The sequence below is a fragment of the Formica exsecta genome, unplaced genomic scaffold (genome assembly GCF_003651465.1).
Source record: "Formica exsecta isolate Colony F162 unplaced genomic scaffold, ASM365146v1 scaffold115, whole genome shotgun sequence".
Taxonomy (NCBI): Eukaryota; Metazoa; Arthropoda; class Insecta; order Hymenoptera; family Formicidae; genus Formica; species Formica exsecta.
In genome coordinates this window covers 637,262-661,012 of record NW_021848490.1, presented here as the reverse complement: position 1 = coordinate 661,012, position 23,751 = coordinate 637,262, and the positions used below count along the sequence as shown (strand labels likewise).

The window sequence follows — 23,751 nt, the reverse complement described above, 5'->3', positions numbered from 1 at the left end:
TTCGCGGAAATAAGCGAGGAGTCACTCGACGAAGGAAACGACTGTCCGGTAGAACCAACATTTTTCCCGGAGCGTATCCGAGCTTCGGGAGGGAAAGCTCTGTCGGAAGCGCGGGCCAGAAATACTGTAATCAAGAACGAACTCGCTCTCGAGCCGGGCGCGCAGCTATTTCCTCGGCGAAGAAGTAACGGTGCCACTTAGCCGGCTGGCTTTAATGTTTACGCGTCGGAACTTTGGCCGGGTCTCAACTTTTAAATGCCGCCTTCGTTAATGCTTCAACTAAAACGTTCATAACTTTTCGTCGCATACCGCACACCGAATCGCCGAAACCGTCCTCTTTCATCGCGATAATGCCGGCCGAAAATATTCGCCCGTCTTGAACGCGTCCGTCTTGAATTTTGATTGCGCAACGTGTCATGAGAGGAAAAACTTTTGAGATTTTTAATACCGTGTTGTTTCCGGTCTTTTCGTTAGGCACAATTTACGAGCGGCGAAAATTATAGATGCGCCAAAATGTCAATAATAGCTGTACATCAAGGTAGAGATAAATATACAAAATCAATAACATAAATATATCAGTGATAAATATTTTATATTTAGTGAATTTGAGAAATAAATAGATCCAGTCTAACAGAATATTTTGTTATTTTATATAAGTACGTTGAGAAGAAACATTAAAACAAAATCGATCGCACGTCTGACCCATGCAATGCTTATCTACTTTTAATTACTTTCCTTAATACTAAATAATTCTGCAGTCTTCCTTTGTTATGGGACCTAATTATCTCTATTGCTACAATGTAATCCTATTTTCTAGTACTTACTTTTTCATTTTAGTAAAATCTTAAAATATTTAAAGCCACATCAAATAGTCTATTCTGCTCTAATCCGCTAAGTGAATGATTTATCATTCATGTCGTTTGGGTAACCTCGGCGCACCGATGGAACCGCTATCGAAACCTAGCTTCAACCGCCTCGTTGCCGTATCCAACGTTCGCAGATGCATTTGATACGAAGCTTCAAGCGCTTATCAGAAGCGTCTGAGTTGTGGTTAATCGATTTGCGAGCCGCAGCGGTAATAACGGGAAGGAAAAGCGAATGTGGCGGAAGAAATAAAGAATAAATCTTGCGCAGGAATCTAATAGAGTTACTTTATTCCGCCGATTACGCGAAAATATGTCAAGAGTGACTACAGTAGGTAGGTGCGCTGTGCATTGCGGTGCGCTCCAACATACATATGTGTACATACACACATACATACACAAACACGTGGAGGCGGACGGGAAACGACGCGTCGTCGAAAATGCGCCGCACGGGGTGCGCCCGTCGCTGAGGGTTTTATCAGCGGATTAGCATTGCTTTACATAGTCTCGAACGGGTTTGCATAGGTTGCGGGACACGAGAGGGAGATCCGACAAGCCCGCACAAACCGATTTCATGCCGGAGCAAGGTCTTGTAATCTCGCGCCGACAGGTCGGAAGAAAAGATAACGCGAAAGTACGTCGATGAATGAAAGGCGATATAAGCCGTTTATCCTGGGAATGTCATAACGTATTTTAGATGCTTTAGATGTAATAGTAAATGTAGAAGAAACCTCGCATACGCATATCAAAACATTTGATTCATGTATACATAATAGATATACATTTAGAAGCATATGTATTCATGAAAAGTACGGAGCATTGTTTTTAAATTACGAAATAAAGTAGCCAATGTCTAAAGATTAAAAGATGTGATATATTTTTCTAAAATTGATTGTGTTTTTCTTTTAAATTTATAAACACTAATTAAATTTTCTTATTATTTATATATTCATAATTTATTACTGTTTATTTTTTTGTTGTATATAACTATTAAAAGAATACATATATATATATAAGCTATAAAGGATAAATAATTTTAAAGTCAATTTTTAATATAAATCTATACAAATAAATATATACGATTAGCTTAATATATTCAAAAAATAAAAATACAAAAATATATACAATATTTTTTAAAGAATTCAGACAGATTGTATACATAATTTTATATTTTTTTATTGTACAGAAATAAAATTTTTATCTCAATATATTTTTTAATTTATAAATATCTTATTATAAAAATTTAACATCATTATTAATATATTTAATATAAGAAAATGTTTTTTCAAATCTTTGATTTATGACATTTTCCAAACAAATAATACGCTCGTATAACACGTAAAATGATTCTTTCCCGTTATACCAGAGACATCTTGTCTTCACAGTATCTCGTTGAAGTATAACAATCCCGGTGCAATTTGTCTCCTTCGCGTAAACGATGATTCATTTTGTCGCTGATGTGACATTTACAGAAAAATCTTACAATCTCGCGGCGTGATATAAAGGTCGCAGAAAGGATTACGCTTAGAATCGGTACGAATGTCCCCAAGAGCCGACTGAACTGATATTTTTTAATATATATAGCTAACACTCGTTTAACTTCTTTTCTTGAGATTGTTATTCGTATCTAAGAAATGCCAATTTAGGTATTATGGTTAGTATTTGTAATCTGTACACAAGAACATTAATTAGCAATTAATTATAGTTATGATTACTGATTACCAGCTTTGTCTGAGTCCAATAAATTTTTTTTCTCTTCCGTGCGCATAAATTGGCTCAAAGAGATAACATCAATTTGTTTAAGCCATTTTGCTCGACGTTCCGTCTCAAGATATCTTTTCTTTCGTCACGGAAAAGTTCGCGTTTTCCCGAGAAATACGGTTTTCTAAAATATTCGCGCGGCACAAAGCCGCACTCTTCTTGCTTAGCGTTACTAGCGGACTAATATATATCAGACATAATGGATATTAATTAGAGTGTATTTTAATAGAGGAACAATTAAGAAAGTGGGTCGCACGACCGGCGTAAGAAGAGGCAAGGCTAGAGTGGCAGCGACCGCGATTTACGCCATGGGGGAAGAGGGCTCGCACGCAAGAGTTTTACACTGTAGGTTCCATTATCTGTCTTCAGCGGCATAATAGGAGTCTCTCTAATTAGAATGTGCCGCGCGGTGCTTTTGTCCTCGAAAAAAAGAGAGAGAGGAACGAGAAGAAAAGACGCAACCGAAAGGAACGAGAGATGGCGAACACGCTTCTCTCTCTCGTCGCTCGACCGACCGATTTATCTCTGCTCCATCTTTCTCTCTCTCTCTCTCTCTTGATTTCCTTTTTTTCTAAATCATAAAGTTTCTTCAACTCTCTCGCGGTGTGTAATTCTTCTTCGGTGAGCGGTTGAAAAATCGGGCAATGCTCCCTATTGTGCATCCCCCGCGAGACGAACTGTTTTGATGTCTGTATAAGTTTTCGGTTTGCAACGCGTACATCGTTCCCACTCTCTATAATAAGATACACGGATGTAATTTAACTCGGGGGTCTTATAAGAGGACATAAATTTGAAAGTTTCTACGGCCCAGAAGCCATTTTCGTTCCACCCTACTAATTATGACATGAGATTTATACCACCGCGACTATTAAGACTTATCCGCACAAATAAGTATGACTTTACACGGAGAATAAATTATTTGATTTATCTCGTTCGGTTTTCTACGCTCATAAGAAATTGCGATGTCTGCAAAATGTCGAGTTGCAATAAATATATATATAAATTTTACGTGATATTTTATTATTCATGTTTTTTATCTATTACGCGGTTCATACGATTGGAGCATAAAGAGAGTGGATAGAATAATTGATCTTGAAAAATAAATTTTCTTTGAGAAACATTTTTTTAACAAAAGGAAGAAATTTTAAGCTTTTCTATTCTATAATTCTCTGATTCTGTGGTTGCAATATCTTTTCAGCTGTTTTTGAATTAATATAGACCCTTTTACAAAAAGATATGTTATTATATTTATATTCTTTTATTAAAGAGATATGGTCAAGAAGAAAGATGTATCATATTACAATACAGATGTATCATATACAATTCAAGAAAATCTGCAAAAATATAAAATAGTTTACATAATTTTATAGAACAATTAAAATTTTTGCATAGATGAGTATGTTTATACGAGACGAGAAAATGTGATATAAAATTTGAAACTTTTACCATGTAGATTTTTTATTATTAAATATTAAATAATGATAATTAACCATTTATGTAATGATAATGTAGTTTACATTATTCATAACTAAACAAATATATCTAATTCGAAGAATGTAGTTTTGAAACCTATTAATAATGACGGTTGTCACGAAAGCATTTCTAACAGCACAATCTAACAGAAAATAAAGTATCGCTGTATTTTGCGGGACCAATCGATGTTATATTACGTGCTTTGACGGCGCAGCAGCCGTCTTCAAATTAAACATTTCCGTCAGACGGGAAGTTTCCGCACCTCGGATAAAATCCTCCAAGAGCTGAAAGAGTGAGGCGATGAGAGGATTTCACTTGAGGAAGGGAATAAGCGAGCGAAAACATTTGAATAGAAGTGTCCTCTAGGGGTCGTTTCTTCTCGTACTTTCCGGTCTCGACGAAGAGAGTGGCCCGATCCCCAACCGTCCGGGGGTAAATTAAGACGGAGGGAATTGAAACTTTAATTACGTGTACTTTGGATCTGCCCGATCGACCTCCTCCGTCCATCTATCGATCGAGCGTTTATGGCCGCGATCCAAATCGAGCGAGTCTCTAACAGATAAGATCCGACAACCGAAGAAGCGCGCGAAAAATAGCTGAAAGAGACTGTAGGCAGTCCGAAGCCGTTCGATTGGATTCAATGAAGAGCGAAGAGAGACGGGTAGAGGGGCAGGAAGGGGGATGGTGATGGTGTCCGGACGGGTTTGGAGTGGAATAGAAAGAACGGAGCCAGAATTATGCAGATTCCGAATATCCGATGTAGGTAGTCGGGTATTCTTCTCCGGGCCGGTCCTTTAGCCAATAGACATCTGGGATTTCCTGAATTGAATGTAAATTACCTTTTGCTCCGTTCGCGAAACGGATCTATCGTTAAGCTCCTGCAAATAAGGAGGTATCCACCGTTCTCCATCGCCCGCCCGCGCCTTTCTTTTTCCCCGTCCCACTGTCTTTCCTTTTTTCACGGCAGTAAGAGCGCGAATTGCTCGCCGGCGAAGTGAGGAAGGCAACGGCCGCGTCAACAACAAGGAGAAAGAGACGGCGGGAAAGACCTACTTGCGAGCAGGAAAAACGGAGGAAAATCCTCGACCTCCGTGCCAGCGGAGTTTCCTTCGTCGCGTCGAACGTGCCGACGACCTGCCGGCGGATAGATGTGCGGCGGATGGCGTACATTAATTTTCCTACGTTGTGGCAGCGATAGAATCGAATTTGCACGGCATTGTCCGGTAATCGGATTTACTTAATGCACGAAACGACGCGTGATTAAATGGTCGCGCGTGATACCTGTGGAGCCGCGGCGTAATGACCCGACCGTGCCTAATTGCAGGCACGACAAGATGCGAAAATATTTTCGTACGCTTGCACGCTATTGATGCGCAGTGATTACAAAATAAACAGCTCTTGATAACGAGGAAGATAAAACAAAATATGATTTAAATAAAGCTACTTTGTTCCAAATTTTTTTTATAATTTAATTCTTTGTTGAATCTTAAATATATATAATTCTTTTAGAATCATAATTTATGCAAATTAATAACGGAGATGTTGAATAAAAAATATTAAGAGAAATTGTCGCAAATTAAATTAAATATTGGCTATGGCACTACAGAATCGGCCCATCAAGATTGATCTCTAAAAGTAAAAAATCCAAAAAATGACTCTAACCTTATACCGTTTACCGTAACCGATCACTCGTGAGTAACGTATGCAAAATCGATCGATCATCGTCGTTGAGAGGAGCAGTCTCGCGCACGCCGCGCGTTCATGCACCGAGCAAATTAATTGGTCTACACCCGACCGCTACATATCACTCGCATTTACATAAGCGCGTTCGAGTCCGCGCTCGCGTTTCCTGCGTCAATTTCGTTATTACTTGAGTACTCGGCACGGTTCGCTCAACCCCCGCAATTTCACACCACCACCCCTCGGATGAGGGCCGAGCCGCCCTATCGAAAAGACCGGACCCGGTTCAGACGGGCGTTAGTAATGTGTGCGAGCGCGATGAAATGCAAACAGGCGCAATATTATTCATTGTTCGTCGGCTTTACACGTACCGGGCTTTGCCGGTGCCGGGCAGGGCTGAATGCCGCCAGGGACGGATCTATTTGCTCTACGACTCGAAAATGTCCACGTCGTAATTAATCCAATGCATTTTCCCGGGCGCATATACGCCTGATTCTTTTTTATTTCACGTTCGTACTTTGTGCGAAATATCCGTATAGTGTCCGTTCGTGTAAATATGGAGCGGTCCGGTTCAATCACTCACGCTTTCACTCAGTCCTACATATTTGCAACATTTACAAAAGTGCATTGTGCATAGTTTTACAATGCTCCTTCGTCAGTTGTATTGACAATCTCTCTCATATGTCATATAAGTAACAAAGTATCTCACGCGTGTTTCAAGAAGTATTGAAATATTAATCTTTTATGGCATGTTTACACGCGTTTAGTATGTTCAAATATATCTTAAAATATATTATTTCTTGTATCCTGAAATACTCTTTATCTTTAACATATTTAATTGTTAATATATGCATATATATATAAAATTTAGACTTTCTATTTTATTAAAATTTTTATAATACAAAATATATATATGTGTGTGTATATAAAAGCGTTTGTGTATAAAATTTATTAAAGAATGATTTAAAATAAGTGCAAGATGAGAATTTAGACTATAACATATCAGAACAAAATATTGGATACTAGTTTGATTTTAATAATAAATACACATATAAAGATAAAATTAATTATTATACCAAATACTGATTTCGGAAGATTCTGTTACATTGTAATTATGCAACAATTTACCACAGTTCTGTAATAAGCTCGAGTTTGCGTGTCACCGCATTCGAAATAACTAACCGCCGTCTGCTTTTACTGTAAGCTAGGAAAATTGATTGAAATGTACCCTGTCTCTTTGCTTCGCTTTTCGCTTGTTTTATAGACATTTCCTCGCAATAATACATCGATAGGGTTCCTAGAAGCACTTGAATATTAAAACGGCTCGCCGATCGAATAATGCCGGCACTCAAGGCCTCGATGCATTATTTCGAAGGGTAACAATTGAATTGCACTGTAATTATATAACCGTCCACCGCAGTCCAATATATAACGAGTTCGCGTGTTGCCGCGCTCAAAACGATTACTATTCTACAATTTCATTCATTATAATAAATCTAAAGTGTCTGTGTATTCCAAGAGAATGCGCGAATGCGCGCGGCGCATAAGCGCGATAAATAATTAGCCGACGAATTTGCTGAAAATTTACAATCTATCTAACTTAATTATGGCGCCCGGTGAAAACAAAGAGCGAGTAAAAATACAACATAAATAAAAAAAAATACGCAACTATATTATGTACATCTTTTGTGCGTCTCTTTCTTGCTGTATACTGTATTTCATTTTTTAATAAATATATATAATAGTACATATATGTCACATTATGCGCGTGCGCAAGGAGTATAAAGTATACGAGTAGTTTCTTGATTACATTTTATGCTGTTATAACTGCGCATATCGTATTTTCATAGCGCTTAACGATGTACTAGGATTAATTTTTGGGGAGAAAAATAAATATGTCGTATTATAAGATGATGGCTTATAGAAATGTCTATTACATACATGGAATTGATGCTTTGATCATTTTTATTGCCTCTTTCGTTTTTGATATAATTAATTTATTATTGATTTTTTTTGTCTCTTTAAATAAATTATAGTTTTCGTTGGAATGAGAAAAGAAAATTCTATTGGCTGATACACTAAACAAAGTCGACAGAACTCAATGTTAATAGATCCCGCTTTTCCTTTTCTAGCAAAACGGTATCGTGTCTACGAAACTTTTCCTCGAGCCAATTTTACGTTTGCCCTTTGGCGACGTAGCTTCCTTTGTAACAAGTTGGCTCGCGACAAGCGCGACGGTGGACAGGAAAATAGTCAACCGGACGAAAAAAACGGGAGAGAAAAAGGTGATGAAGGAAGGGAAATACTCGCTATGTAAGGCTGCAATTCTAAATTAGCTTTGCCAGGAGAGCTTGTTGGACGACTGAAGGGCTTTCGCTAAATTTGCGTTACAAAAAATTCCCTTCATTGAACGCAACGTCCTGTTATTCTCAAACCAGTACATTTTTTTCTTATTTTCTTTTCTCTTTATTTTTAAATTACTTTTTTCATCTGGAATTTTTCCTCTTTATGATCATCAATAAGGACGTAATCCGTCAATTAAAAAGAAAAACGCGGAATTAAAAATATTAATACGTATTGATATTTTTAATGCAGCGCAAAAAAAATGCGAAGCTATAAATAATTTTTTTTAAATGTACATGTTAATCGATTTATCGACTCTATCGACATAACCTAAATTCTTTTGTTCTTTCTCCTTTATTTTATTTGAATTTCTCTGTGCTTTTTTTCGATGTGAAACGTAAGAGCGTGCTCGTTTCCATTTAGATGCTATTTGAAATCGCAATGATATCGTAATGAAATCGTAATGAATACGTAATTATTTGTATCGATAAAATTTCCATCTTTATAGCCAATGTCTAAAGATTAAAAGATGTGATATATTTTTCTAAAATTGATTGTGTTTTTCTTTTAAATTTATAAACACTAATTAAATTTTCTTATTATTTATATATTCATAATTTATTACTGTTTATTTTTTTGTTGTATATAACTATTAAAAGAATACATATATATATATAAGCTATAAAGGATAAATAATTTTAAAGTCAATTTTTAATATAAATCTATACAAATAAATATATACGATTAGCTTAATATATTCAAAAAATAAAAATACAAAAATATATACAATATTTTTTAAAGAATTCAGACAGATTGTATACATAATTTTATATTTTTTTATTGTACAGAAATAAAATTTTTATCTCAATATATTTTTTAATTTATAAATATCTTATTATAAAAATTTAACATCATTATTAATATATTTAATATAAGAAAATGTTTTTTCAAATCTTTGATTTATGACATTTTCCAAACAAATAATACGCTCGTATAACACGTAAAATGATTCTTTCCCGTTATACCAGAGACATCTTGTCTTCACAGTATCTCGTTGAAGTATAACAATCCCGGTGCAATTTGTCTCCTTCGCGTAAACGATGATTCATTTTGTCGCTGATGTGACATTTACAGAAAAATCTTACAATCTCGCGGCGTGATATAAAGGTCGCAGAAAGGATTACGCTTAGAATCGGTACGAATGTCCCCAAGAGCCGACTGAACTGATATTTTTTAATATATATAGCTAACACTCGTTTAACTTCTTTTCTTGAGATTGTTATTCGTATCTAAGAAATGCCAATTTAGGTATTATGGTTAGTATTTGTAATCTGTACACAAGAACATTAATTAGCAATTAATTATAGTTATGATTACTGATTACCAGCTTTGTCTGAGTCCAATAAATTTTTTTTCTCTTCCGTGCGCATAAATTGGCTCAAAGAGATAACATCAATTCCTTTTTAAATAGAAATAAAAATATATTTATTATCGCCAATAATAATTTTTATCAATAAATGCCGATTTATTGATTAAAGGAATAATACGCTTTAAGCCTGTGATTCGCCAACTCTAATAAATTGAAAAATATTTATGAAAACTTTAAACCCCTCCATGTACCGTAGAATGCGAATTTATAATTTTCAAATATAATTAATATCCAAATATAATTAATATAATATTTTTCAGTTACTACAAATACCATGTATTTCCATCTCATTGTCAGATGCAAATTCTATTATTATTATAACTGTTCAATCTTAAATTTAATGTGGCACATACACACATACACATTATGAAAATAAATTTAAAGAAAGATAAAAATCCAAGTTTTTATTTCATTTCAAATTGATTGAATTTTTCTATTATATTCTTTTTCTTTTTACTTATGAAAGAGAGACATATTAGAACACTCTATATAACGCCGGAAAGTTATTTACGACGATGAATTTCTATCGTGGCCTGGCCGAACACGCTATTTAGGACATTTTCGTTTATGTTTACGTACGCGATCTTTACATGGAACTAATCATAACAACATCGCGCTACGACCTTTAGTCTTTAGATATATCCAAACTGGTCGCAGTTGAACTCGCGCTGCGGTCCGGTGCGCAGACTTTTCAAACGACTCGTGCCTCGATCGTTGTCACGTCTGTTCTTTGTACATCTTCATCAATTCTCCAAGGGTCGTTCGATAATCTCGAACTCCATTTTCAAAGTTTGAGTAACTTAGAGTGTTTGTGTATACACGTGTGCTGGGCAATTCAGATCGTGCCACAGTAGCGGATTTCCTTCGGTAAGTAAGCAAAAGCGCGAATACCATGTTTAAGTTTCGTTCGGCTTATTGAGACTTATAATAGATTTATTTGGTTTATCGTAGGATTTTTCTAAAGTGATTATAGCACGATTAATATAAATTCTTGATTGTAATATCATTATGTAATATTATTAAATAGCTTCCTTTTCAAAAAACAGAGGAATATTTTGTATTAACACACAAAATGGATCAACATTTGTTTAAACAATTTTTATTTTCAGTTAGTTTAATACATTTTTAATAAACTTTTAAGATATTTTATAATGATATGAAATGTATGTATCGTTTATCTTTCATTCTTTTTCCATCTTTAGTCGATGTTAAAAGTATGTACAAGCAAGAAAGAATTTTGTGCTATATGATTGAGACATTTCAAGGACACTAAGTTCTATTATTAACGCAGTATATTTTTTTCTTCGATAATATCGATCGTATAAGAGTTTTTTTTTTGCGTCGAATCGCGATTTCACTCAATATAGCATCGAGTACGTTTCGTTCGAGTTAATTAAACGTAACAGGACACTTTTCATCTTCGATGAGGTATGCCAGTTAATAAAATTTAAATTTCAAATCTCGTCGTCACGAATCGGGCCGAGGCGGTAAAACGAGCGTCGAACGACGGTTATCGGTGCCATTCGCGTCAAATGTTTGGCGAAATTAAAAGATAACTTTTTTGCCCTTCGCGTCAAATGTTTTGCGGTTTTTTTTTTTTTTTTTTTGTTATATTGATTACAGCGCACGTTGTGTAATTCGAGAAGAAACGATCAATGTTTGAGTCCTGCGTGCAGGTGCCGAACGCACCGCTGAATGCGATAAAGTCGGAGACTATGCTCGACTATAAGTTGTTCGCTAGTGGGACAATGCAGTTGGACCAGAATAACAATAGCAACATGCCGTCCGACTGGTAAGAGAAAAATCACTTATATTTTTATTAATTTTTGCGACAAAATTATAACGATAATAGTAGCAGTACAATAGATAAATTAATAAAGAATGAAAGAGAGAAGCAAAAATTGGCGCTTAGACTTTTATTTAGTTTGAATATTATGTCCAAGTTTTAATTTGATCAGAACAATGATTAGTGGTATATAATAGATGTGGTATATAATAGAATTTGCAAGAAAGAAAAATATTGCTTTGCTCATTTTACTTTCACGATTGAATATCATGTATGAATAATAATAAAAAAACAATATATTGGATAAATAGATAAGAACCGTCTCATATATCTGCGTATCAAATTGTTATTTAATCCTACAATTTCAATCACAAAACAATAACAAAACCGTAAAATGTATAGATTGATAAGAATGGAATTTACTGACTCTTCTTCATATCTTGCGCGCACACACATTTATTCTTATTTTATTTTATTATGGATTTTATATTGGGTTAGAATACAACAACGATGAAAAATATGCAAAACATAAATGAGCAAAAAATATAGTAAGAGAGAACTATGATGCTTTGTGTATTTGCATTTTAATTTTTGCTTCATTATAGAATTGGATTAGAATAGAACAGTAATATTAATGTACAGCAGAGAAATTGATAAGATTGTTATATATTTTGCTTATTTTTGCGCTCCAACTTTTATTCAATTTAATTTCAATTCAAACTGCTTTTATTTGCCACTGAGAGTGATTAAGTGCAGCGGATTGTGCGGGCAATTTTCATCATCACCGAATCGTGACTTGCTTAATCAAAATGTAACCTTAACCGAATCCGATAATTGGAATGAACGATTGTTCCAGAACTATTAGCTTTGCGTGCGAAAAGACAGTTGTTTACTTTCTTTTAGGAAAGGTGATACATCAGGTGATCATCCGACAAAAAATAGTACTGTGGTGGAATTGTGTGTGTGTGTATATGTTTTATTCTTAGCGTTCGAAAACATTGTCTCTTGTATGTATAAGAGAAAATATAAGTTATGTAGGATAAAGGATTTAATGCAAAAATGCATCAATAAACGAACGAGATAATTAATAATTAATATGGGAAGCAGTCTCGCTTAAGTTTCCTGCTCTTACCAAGTTCGTTTGAGAGAATCGATTATAAAGGCAACTTTCGCGCTCAGCTTTTTTTCCTTGCGCTCAGCGCTTTTTAATTGGTTGCCTACCCAGCATCGTGCCCCTTTAGCCAATTAGTACATTGCAGAAAATACCACGGTATCTTTCCATCGAGATCTTTTTTTAATGCAAATTTTTAATCGACGCTTCTTCCATTTGCATGAATATTTTGAGTATTTACGTAACTTTCCATGGAAAAAAAATGCATCTTGTTCGTATATACATTTTTTCATTTTTGTATTATTGTTTTGTATTATAATTAAATGGAAATAATATTATATATATATATATATATACACAATATGCTTTTAAGTTTTAGATTAAAAATATTTCTATTTTCTTGTTTTATTTTTTGTTTAAAATCTTTTATTTTTATTTTACGATGTTACCAAAATGGATCTCATTAAAACAATGCAAATTAAACTAATAACAACTCAATTAACGATTTTATACAAATTGAATCAATTGCTTAGTCTGTAATTCTTTAGCTATTTAATTCAGGACATAAAACTGATGTAAATTTTATTGCCAAATTTGCAAAAACAAAATTGATTTTGCCGATAAAGTATCAATTCTTAATTCTTTACATCTTTTAACTGTTGTTATTCCTATATATATATATATATATATATGCATATAATATAATTAAAAACCATGTACCCTATTTTTTTGAAAATTGGTATAGTCTTTACGGATTACATCATCTAATGATGAGAAGGTCAATCTGTTATTAATTATTGCGATTAATTATGAGAGCAGTTTGTTAAATTAAGTGCAGAAGAAGATAAAGCGCAGATACGAAAATATATCGGCCCGCGTAATTAAACCAAGTTTTCGGCCAAGTCAGCATATTAATCAAGTGAATTTCGCCGCCATCTGTGAGTAGATGTCGTACACGGATATGGCCAGGTTTTTTTTTTTAGGCGCGGCAGGTGGTCGCGTCGGCTGCTCTTTATCAGAAATTTATTTTTATACAATTCCTCAATGCGTAAATATATATGTATATATCACTTTAAATTCCTAATTTTTAAGTCACGTATAACTAAAAAAAAAAATTTCCAACTAATTTCAACGAAAAATAAAATTTAAGCAAATATATAATTATTATGGCCGGTAAAACAGGACGGTCCGGCATCCTCTTAATGTATATATGTATCGCACATGTATATATATATATATATATTTACTTCTTTAATAAACTTTATTAGAATGAAACGCTTACTATATAGTTGTGATCCGTAAAATAGATCTTTTTTTTTAAGGACAACGAGCAAAGAATATCGATGTAACATCGGTTGTCTCTAAATGTTCTGTCCTTTCTTATACACCTTTAGTGAAGAAGTCATGAGCAAGAGTCGTTAAAGAGTTTCGCATCATCGAGTTTTGTTCGACATTTCCCTGTCTTTCTGTATTCCGTGCTCGTCTCTCTTCTTCTCCGAAACTTGCTTGCATTAACAAAGTTACGATGGTAGCAGACGGTTGTAACGCTAAGCTGTCAAGTCTGCAGGCATCAATCAGTTTGATTATTTTCCAGTTAACATCATGGTGTTGTTTAAAAGGCAACGAGAGAGAATGAAATGGGGCAGAATAAAATACAAAAAGAGCGAAAGAGCGAGAAAACACAACAGTGACAAAGAGCTATTTTGCAAATTACTTTAATAACTAAAACTTCAAAAAAAAATAGTTTTTCTTTCTTTTTAAGTAAAAACTATCAAAATTCAAAATGAATTTTATTATACAGATTAGATTTAAATTTCTTGATAAAATTTATCTTAAAGTGCGATGAAATTCATATAAAATTTCAATTTCAATTTTTGCCCTTCATCAATGTCTACATTATTTGCTATCATTTCTAAAAATTTCTTATTTTTCAATAAATTTATTATTAAACTATCATTAAAAATTTACTGAATAAAATGCGAAAATTAACCGAAGATTTTCATGCTATTAACTAAAAAAAAATTGGCATTTTAATATCTATGATGTATAGTTAATATATAATCTATCGATGATCTATGTAATTTAGCCGTCTTGTATTCGATAATTATCCAATATCCGGGTACACGATAGCTATATCATTATATAATGTGCATCGCAAGATTTTATTCTCCATTAATTAGCCCGAGAGCGCCGACAACGCGCTTCCATTGGAGACGTAAGCATCCGCGCATTTAATCGATTAATTATCAAGAACACATGAACGGTTTTAGCATTCTTTCTCTCTCTTTCTTTCTCATGCCACGTTAACGAAGTTGTCGTCATCGCGATGAACTCGAGGGTAGACCCACAATATCAGTTTGGTTATCTCCTGTTTAACGCCATTGTGTCGCGGGTAAAGGGTGATAACGAATCAGCGCCTATACGGCGGCGAGGGTGTGAGAGTGGCGAAGTCGGTGCAGGATCGTTCCGATGGCGGAGGGATCGGGGTGGAGAGGGGAAAAACGGGACAATAGTGCTTGGGGCACTGTGAAGATCCAGTAATTGAATTACACTCCGATAACCGCTTATCGCGAGCCCCTTCCCTCTCGCGAGCTTGGAGCGGCAAAATAACTTTCGCTTATTGCGCGGCTCGATCGTCCATCCGTTTCTAGCAGGGCCGCATCGAGGAAATTTGCAACGTTGCATTTCCCTTGGAAACATCAATGAGATAAAATCATAATTAAATTTCCATAACATTTTTTATAGACATTAATATGAAATATGAAATAATGATGCAAATTGTAAACATTTTAAACTTGATATCATGTAATTTGTTTTGCACATTCGGGAAAAATACAAAATGAGAAAGAAGAATAAATAATTAAATTTATTAATAAATACATCACTATTCAAACAATTTAATTTTATTATATGCGAAACAAATAGATAAGATAACAAATGTTAATGAATTTAATATAAACATTTCCAAATTGCATGAGTCTCTAATGCCGAATAAGCTTTTTAAGAAGTTAATAAATATTTCATAAATTTTATATAGCATCATACGTGACATTAATGTTATTGTATTTAAGAATGAATTGTTAAAAATTTTTAATTTTTAAAATAAATTATATATCTTATATATATTTAAGAATTTTTCAAAGAACAGGGAAAGTACACGAGCCTCCCTACGACTTTTCTCCGCTTTTCTTTTTCGTTCTACCTTTTTCTTCATCTGGCCAAACCACTCGGCGGATGGCTCGCAAAATAATTAGTTCGCTTACGAATCCCTTCGGTATATTGGCAGACAGAGGGAGGAAATTAAATTCGTGCCCCTCGTATAATCCACGCTCGTGCCGAATCGACTCGTTCCTTTGATTCCTTTGATTCAACGGCTCTTCCGCGATTAATTATCGGCGATAAACGCGCGGCCGCGTACTATAACCGTACGGTGTCTTTTGCAACATACGATCGCGTCCTCGCGCACGGAATGTCTAATGAAGCTTTTTGCACCGCTATCTCTCATTGCGATGATGAAATCGTAGAAAGGAATTGCGAAATGGAATTATCAAAAGCTTGTGCTTCTACGTAATGAAAATCTACCATTGAATCCATTAGTAATTTTCCGATAACGTGCGTTTCGTATCTTTGTAATATATTTCCTCAGTGATAATTTAAAATAATTTTTCTAATATATGTTACAAAAATTTTTGTAATTGCAATAAAAAAAATTTACTCTAAAATTTGTATTACTCTGACAATATAAATCACAAATAACTACATATTTTTTATTAATATTATTAGAAAAATGTATATACATATATTTATTTTTTCCATTTAGAGAGAGAGAGAGAGAGAGAGAGAGAGACTGTTACTTAAAAATTCTTTATAATTCTCTAATTACAGACACTTTTTATTTACCAAATATAAAAGACAGTGCATGATAATACATCACTTAAATTGTCGCCGAGTTTAATATTGTATAAGAAACATTTTCAGTCAGCCAAGTTTTTTTTCAAAACATTAACTTTGTGGCGAATTCATTGCAATAAAAAAAATTTACTCTACAATTTGTATTACTCTGACAATATAAATCACAAATAACTACATATTTTTTATTAATATTATTAGAAAAATGTATATACATATATTTATTTTTTCCATTTAGAGAGAGAGAGAGAGAGATTCCTTAATTCGAGACAATTTTTTTCGTTTTGTTTGATCCACGCGTAGCGTATCAATTACGGGATAATTACTACAACGGCATCAGAGCGTACCTAACACTAATTGGATGCCCACACGCTGCAAAAATATTCAAGCAACCTCTGGAATTAATTCCGCGTGCTCGTGTTACAGAACGCGTCGGAACAATTAATATCATGATAATGTGATGGGGAATAATAGGGAGGGATCATATGATCGCAACATATATCCTGCTTGCAGAAGCAACCATGCAATAAGGAATTTATCGCAACACAAGTAGATTTTTACATGTTTAATTATTAAACTATATATTTTGAATAAAGAAGAGCCCTTTTTAATAGACAATATACGTAATGTCGTAGTTAATTTTTAACGATAGCTTCTCTAATATGAAATTAACATTTTCCTTTATAAATATTAAAGAGCTTAATTACAATATTTAATATTGACAAAAATAATGTGATAAATGCAAAACTTTTGTCAACCTAATTAAAAGACACTAAGAAAATAATATAGAATATATTATTATATGATTTAGAATTAAAATTGTATATTTAGAATTAAAACAAAAATATGTTACGTCACATAAAAAAATTTTTAAATTATTAAAAAAGTTCTATATTTACATTTATTAGTCAAATTTACTGCTTTGATCTTTCTAGTATATTTAAGGACAATTTATACTATACATAACAAAAAAATTGATATTTTAATGGTATATTCTTAAGATTATTCGCATAATGACATCATAATTAAAGCCGTAATCAGTTCTGCGCACGAAAACGAATCCTCGAATATGATCGCCAAACTTTCTTGTCGACGCGAATTAAGACGTTCTAAGATGCTTTAATGGGCATCAAAGTTTATCGCGAGGAAGCGAACGACATCGTCATACCGAAATCCTGGGAGAAAGACGACGAATTTTCTTAATTAGGGAAACGGAAACGCGGGGATGGCTGTCCCACAGCGGTTAGATGAAACGAAAACGGCTCAAAGAGAATTCCGTGTATAAGCTGTCTCTGTCTTGCGTCGGCTTCATCTCTTTGGGACATTCGTGAAACTGTGTTCCGCAGTGGGTCACCGCAGTTTATTATCAACTAGATGTAGTTATTCATAAAATTTCTGAGTCATCTTCCTCTCTCAAGGTCCAAGTGAGACATCAGTGCAACATTAAAAATCAAAGATCTACACGTTTCTGTTAAAAAAAAAAGAAATCCTGCTACATAAAAAATCTTTTTTATAAAGAGAGACTGTATAAAATCATAAGAATAAATTAACATAAATATACAAATATCTATAAATAGACATTAATAGCACAATTTTTTTGATAAGATATTTTCTCGAACTTATTATAACTCATTTTTCGTTATACATTACGAAAGAATCCAATATTTAAGTTTATATGCTTAATAAATCTTAGATAATATCCATATCTATATCTGAAGAGCGTAAGATCTCATTTATGTCATAAGTTATGAGAAATTGAAGATTTGATAATTAAATTGACGTCAACTACGCCGAATCCGTCATGCGTTCTAATGACTGTTACAAAATAGATTTCAAGTTGCAATTATAAAAAAACATCTTGTAATCAAAAGAGAGTTTAAACTTAAGTCAGTTTAATTAATAAAGATTAGGGAATCTGTATTGGCGATTGACTGAACAGAGACAGATCGAATGTGACGCTCAACAGAAATTCTGCTTCAATTACGGATCGATAATTGGATACCGCTAGACATATCGCATCTATTACTTCTCAGTGATTACTGAATCTTTGATCAACATGTTCATCGTACTCTTATTTTTTCAAGGTCCGAGTAAGAAAAATTATATTTTATCTCGGTTAATATTATCAATAGTAATGCGTAGAATTGATAATGCTTGAATAACAATCATAACTAATTATTTGATACGTATAACTAGATAAGAATGATAACATGTTTATTGATAATAAAAATGTTCTGCTAAGCAAGCAATGGACTCGGTCTTTCGTATCAAAGTATGAAAAGATAAGATTGCTTTTAATTAACTTCTTTTATTTTAAGAATAGAATTTTATTTAAATAATATATCATTCATAATTGAAAACTTTGATATATAACTCTATAAGTAACATCGATAAAACAATCTTGCCCCTTGAATATTTAATCATTTAACGTAAGATGTTTTCCTAGCTCTTGATCTTAAAAACCGCATTTTCGCTCATTAATATCTCAGTTAGCATTTTTATTTCATCTTGAATCATCATTATCTCGTTTGTTTCTTCTCTCCCAAAAGACAAAAAGGCGTCTCGTTAAAGTATGTTAAATTGTGCTATTACAAATAATAGAATCCATGTTTATTCATCGGTGACTTTATCGAGCGAAGTAAACAACCGTTCGAACAAGTATACCGCATAATGTTCTCTTTCTACCTGTTTCTTCGCTTACTTTCTTGTTCTTATCTTCTTCCTATCTTTATGTTTTTGCCTCGCAATTAGTTCGCCGATGAAGCTCAATCGCGCTATCGATCTCTCTCTTTATGTATCCACGCAATTATTGGAATCTTCAAGGCGGATCATTTGCAAGCTTCAATTTATCGGGTTGATTAGACGGAAGGGAGTAGAAGCGAGACTGAAGACGGAAAGGATGGCTTGAATATCTCGTATTTTACGTCTCGTAAAAGCATCGAGATCGTGATGAAATTATCTTGCGAGGAAAATGTTTCCTTTACATGCCCGACATGCCGAGACACGTGAAACGAATTAGACGTATCCACGTGGCGTGGCGTCCGACGTGGGTCGGGGCTACAGACGCGAGCCGAGTATCTCCTTCTCATTGAAGTGTTGTTTGCAAGAGAGCATATCACGTACGTACGTGTCCCTCCGACCGCGCTCTCATGGAGCTTTTCCTTGTTTTTCGGTGTCAGAGCGGCTGCCATTGCCGAGAACGGAGGCACATCATGTCGGCGTATATATGAGAGGGTTGAGAAGAACTATGTGGTGCCGGCGCGTAAGGGTAGCTTTATGTACAGGCATAAACGTAGATATAGCGTGTAATTGTACATATGTACGTTACGAGAGAAAGTTTAGGTGAAAATATGATGTGTAGGTTGGTGGTGTAGGGGAACGTTATATGACACGCGGAAATACCGCTACAGATGTATAAATGTGCTGGTGGAAACGTTCGGGGGATGGGCATACAAGTGTTAGTGGAAAAGTTATTTTCTCTGCAGATGCGTAGTATCTGAAAACTCGAAGTGTGCCGGTCTGACGTGAGAATGTTACTATAGACGTTAATAGGTGTGTAAAGTATAGAATATATATGTACCGTATACGCGCGACAATAACTTCAGATACATACATGAGACGGTACATACGTAAGCTTGGATGTGTGCGAGCAATGTACATACGGATGCTCGAGACGAGGATGGACGCGGCTCGCAAAGTAGAGGTCGAAAAACTTTTGTATGCAGCTCTTGTATCAGCGGACACTACACGTGACTGGCCTAACTGCTCGAGGGTTTGAAACGTGTGCGATCACCCACGTCGTGTTCCCGTCCGTCGTTGGAACGGCAAAATCGATAAGCGTTTTCGATTTTTGATGTTTCTGCGCGAGACCGCGGGTCAATGCTCTTCGTGATTCGTCTGGAAGATTAGTCTTCTCGTGATATCCGTTCGAACTTACTCCATCAACTTTCGCTCAAATTCGTCCGGATAGTAGTTTCATCGACGTTTTTAAACTCGTAACTAGATGATCAAATTTCTCGCGTGTCGGGGTACATAGCTATATAATGATAGCTCCGATCATGTTATATTAGAATGATTGCAAGGGCAAAGCAATTAACCAATGCAGAATTTAGAGAATATTACACAATAGTATTTTATTTAATATTATATTTATATTACAATAAGTCTGGAATCTGTTATTTTTTAATAATATATATATAAAAGGGTTACATTAATTTATTTACGATTGGATATTCTGTTATTTCCTTTTCCAGATTAAATCGTAGCGATTTTATTTCAACGGTAAATTAAGCCCGGGTAAATTAACCCGAATGTAGGAAAAAAGACAGAGAGAGAGAGAGAGAGAAAGAGAGAGAGAGAAATAAACGACCGAAATATACATTCGCAATGGTAGAAGAATCGCGGCGTTTTACTGTATCGCGTATAACGGTCCACCGTATTTTTCTTCATTAACGCAAGGCGCCTCTGTAAACTGAAAACAATTATACAAATTCGACCCTTTCACTTCTCATGCCTCCAACCTACATTCACCCTCATCACCGATGAGACGTTTTAGAACGGTAGAGAATGTTCTTGCATCGCCAGCGCGGTAGGGTTGCACGACGGTGCAAAAAGGGGGTATCGCGTGACAGGTAGAAAAAAAAATGACCGTGCCACTCAAAAGGGAGAGCCCGCCTGTCATTTTCACCGGGGCGTCGTGCAACGACCGTGAAACGGCGAAAATTTTCGAAATTCGACCTCGCGCCGATTATCCCTCGCCCTTCTCATCGCGCTGTGACGCGCTTTCAGAATCTCCCTCGGGGGAAAGAGAGAGAGAGAAAGAAAGAGAGAGAGAGAGAGGGGATCGCGGTACCAAGGAGGGGGGGCTACTATGGTCGTTCTCGGTTAATTTCCTGCAATTAATGAAAGAACATACGCATCCCGCGCGCCGAGACACGCAGCCGTAATCAAACACCCTTCCCCGGAATCAAATAACTTTGACGATATCGAAGAGGAAGCGACGCGACGCACGCTGCTTACCCTCGGGCAATTTTTCTTAATTATCGGACAAGACGCGCACGCAGAATTTCAATGATTCTTCCACGCTCGATTGGTGTGTATCCGAGAAATTTAATCGTTAATTTGCATTAAGAGCACGTCCAGATCTGTAAATTAATGTTGTACGAATCGTGTGCGCGAAAATAACTTGAAAATAATTAGTTATCTGATTTTTTTATGAGAGAATTATAATAATTGCGCGAGAGAAAGAGATTTTAAGAAATAATACTAAAGCGAAGACTTTTTGGATACAAAAAGCTGCTATTATTTATGCACTCATCGAAAAATCGATAAAGCGAAATTTTTTATCTTTCTATCACGTTCGCGTAAATTCTGTATTACGTTTTCAATTTCTCGGAGACGTAAAGCCTTTTATGTTACTCGGAATAAGGGATTGGAGGTATCTGAGGAAAATTATAAACTGTACATATGTACGCGCGACTTTCACAGCGAGGAATTACGTGTACCAAGTTTTCGATGGAGTTTAGGAATAGTTAAGGGTTGAGAACGTCGAACCCTCCAATATCGAGGTACATAGCTGCGAGCGATACGAATCTCGATGTAACGGGCGTTTCCGCGCTGACGAGCCAAAATAAACTCCAAAATTATACGCTCTCGCGAAGCAATCCCGCTCTCGAATCCTTAATAAAATGACTTTTGGCCAAAAGTTCATAACTAATTATAGATTTCATAGCAACATAACAAGTTACATTTGTGCTTTAAAAATATCGACAGATTTGAACTAGTAACGAAAAGTTAATGTTTTATACTTTTTATTCGCTTAAAACCGCTACTTTTCGTTTATTAAATCAAATGTAAAATTTAAAAAAAAAGAAACAATGTTTTTATCCCCAAAAAATTGAAAGCAAGAAGACATAACGTTAACATGCTACAAGTGCATGTCATTTATTAATTAGTTATCTAAATAAAATAAAAATAGAAAGATAGAAAGATTGTTACTGCTGATTTTGATGAATTTCTCTCGCGATTTGTTGCCGCGATAGAATTATCAGCAGTGACACATTTTACGATAATGTATTTGTCCGAGTTTATTTACATAAAGATAATTTTAAACATTTTGAATAGTTTATGGATTAGAATGAGAATATTTTATTGCAATTATAAGATCGGTTTATTTTTATTTTTAGTAGCGGTTTTGGGGATTTATTCCTCTTTTTACATATATATGAGAGACAGTCAGATGGAACATATAATTGTGAAAAAAAAAGAAGAGAAAATAAAATTAACTTATTGGCATTCAATTTTTTATGATAATGGATGCCAAAGGTTTTTGAAACTAAAAATTAAATAAAAAAAAAAAATTGTCCATCTCTGCTATAAAGAGATCGATCAAATATATCATTATGATGGATCGCTCGCTCACAATCGACCGTTGCCGATCTCTCCTACAATATACTTGAGCCTTCGTTGTCTATCTATAGTTTTCAATTACTTATGTCTGCATCGCGGAATAGCATTCATAGTCCTTCGTCGACTCGGTATTGTCTACCCATCGTGCAAATGCAAGTGCTAGTTCTCGCCCGTAAACGAGAAATACACGTTCACAGGCACATACGTTGCGCGCATACTCTTACAGCTAAGAAATTGCGAGAGCTGCGAGTGCATCCGCATGGCTCTTTCGTGAGTCAAAGGAAAAAAATAGCTGGGCGAGCAAGAATGGCGACTCACGAGAGAAAAAAAGGGAGAAAAATAAGGGATCGGGGCCGCGCGACCTCTCGACGGTGAGAAAAATTTGTGAAATGCAGGCGTCAGCCAGTCCTTTTGTACGACGCGCTCTCGCGTCCATCCATTTTCGCGGAATTGACGAAAGCGCGTCGTCGTCGTCGTCGTCGTCGTCGTCGTTGTTTTCGCTTCTCTTCGACGAGAAATGAGCGGTCTTCTTTGCTACATGGAACTCCTTTATTAATGGTTCGAGCGCGCGGATGCGAATGGTGGCATTTTCAATGATCGGTCGATCGATTAATCGGAATTCGATACCGCACGTGCATACGATCAAACTCGTACGATGCGCGGTATTTGCATCTGCATTCATTTTGACTTACAACGTTAACGATCCACTTTCAAATTCATCAACTTTATCAAGGCGAAAATGTGCGGGTCAAGCATGCAAATTTCATATCCATTCAAGCGGATAGGAAGTATCAATTGTAGCTACGATTTTCGACTTTGAAATGCGATGTAACATTTATTAATGTTGGCGAAAGTAGCATCAATGTTGATTGCACAATGGATTAATCGATCTTCGCTAATGCGGTATTTTCTGCTTAGCTTTGGACAAATAATGCATCAAGTGTCTTACGATATACAGATACATAAATGTAATGTTAATTATTGGGTT

General features: G+C 35.1%; 1 protein-coding gene across 20 annotated transcripts in view; it reads left to right on the top strand.

Moving 5' to 3' along the window:
- LOC115237804 (CUGBP Elav-like family member 1) overlaps positions 1 to 23,751 on the top strand; it is a 419,211-nt gene that overhangs the window by 166,436 nt on the left and 229,024 nt on the right. Inside the window, exons 1-2 of one of the 20 annotated variants that reach the window (XM_029811212.1) lie at positions 10,048 to 10,416; positions 11,173 to 11,341. The exons of 17 other annotated variants lie outside the window; for them this stretch is intronic. In XM_029811212.1, the coding sequence (XP_029667072.1) occupies positions 11,205 to 11,341 (137 nt within the window). In that variant the 5' untranslated portion in view covers positions 10,048 to 10,416; positions 11,173 to 11,204. Of the gene's footprint in view, positions 1 to 10,047; positions 10,417 to 11,165; positions 11,342 to 23,751 lie in introns of those variants that run through there. 2 more of the 20 variants (XM_029811221.1, XM_029811239.1) reach the window with 2 other exon arrangements.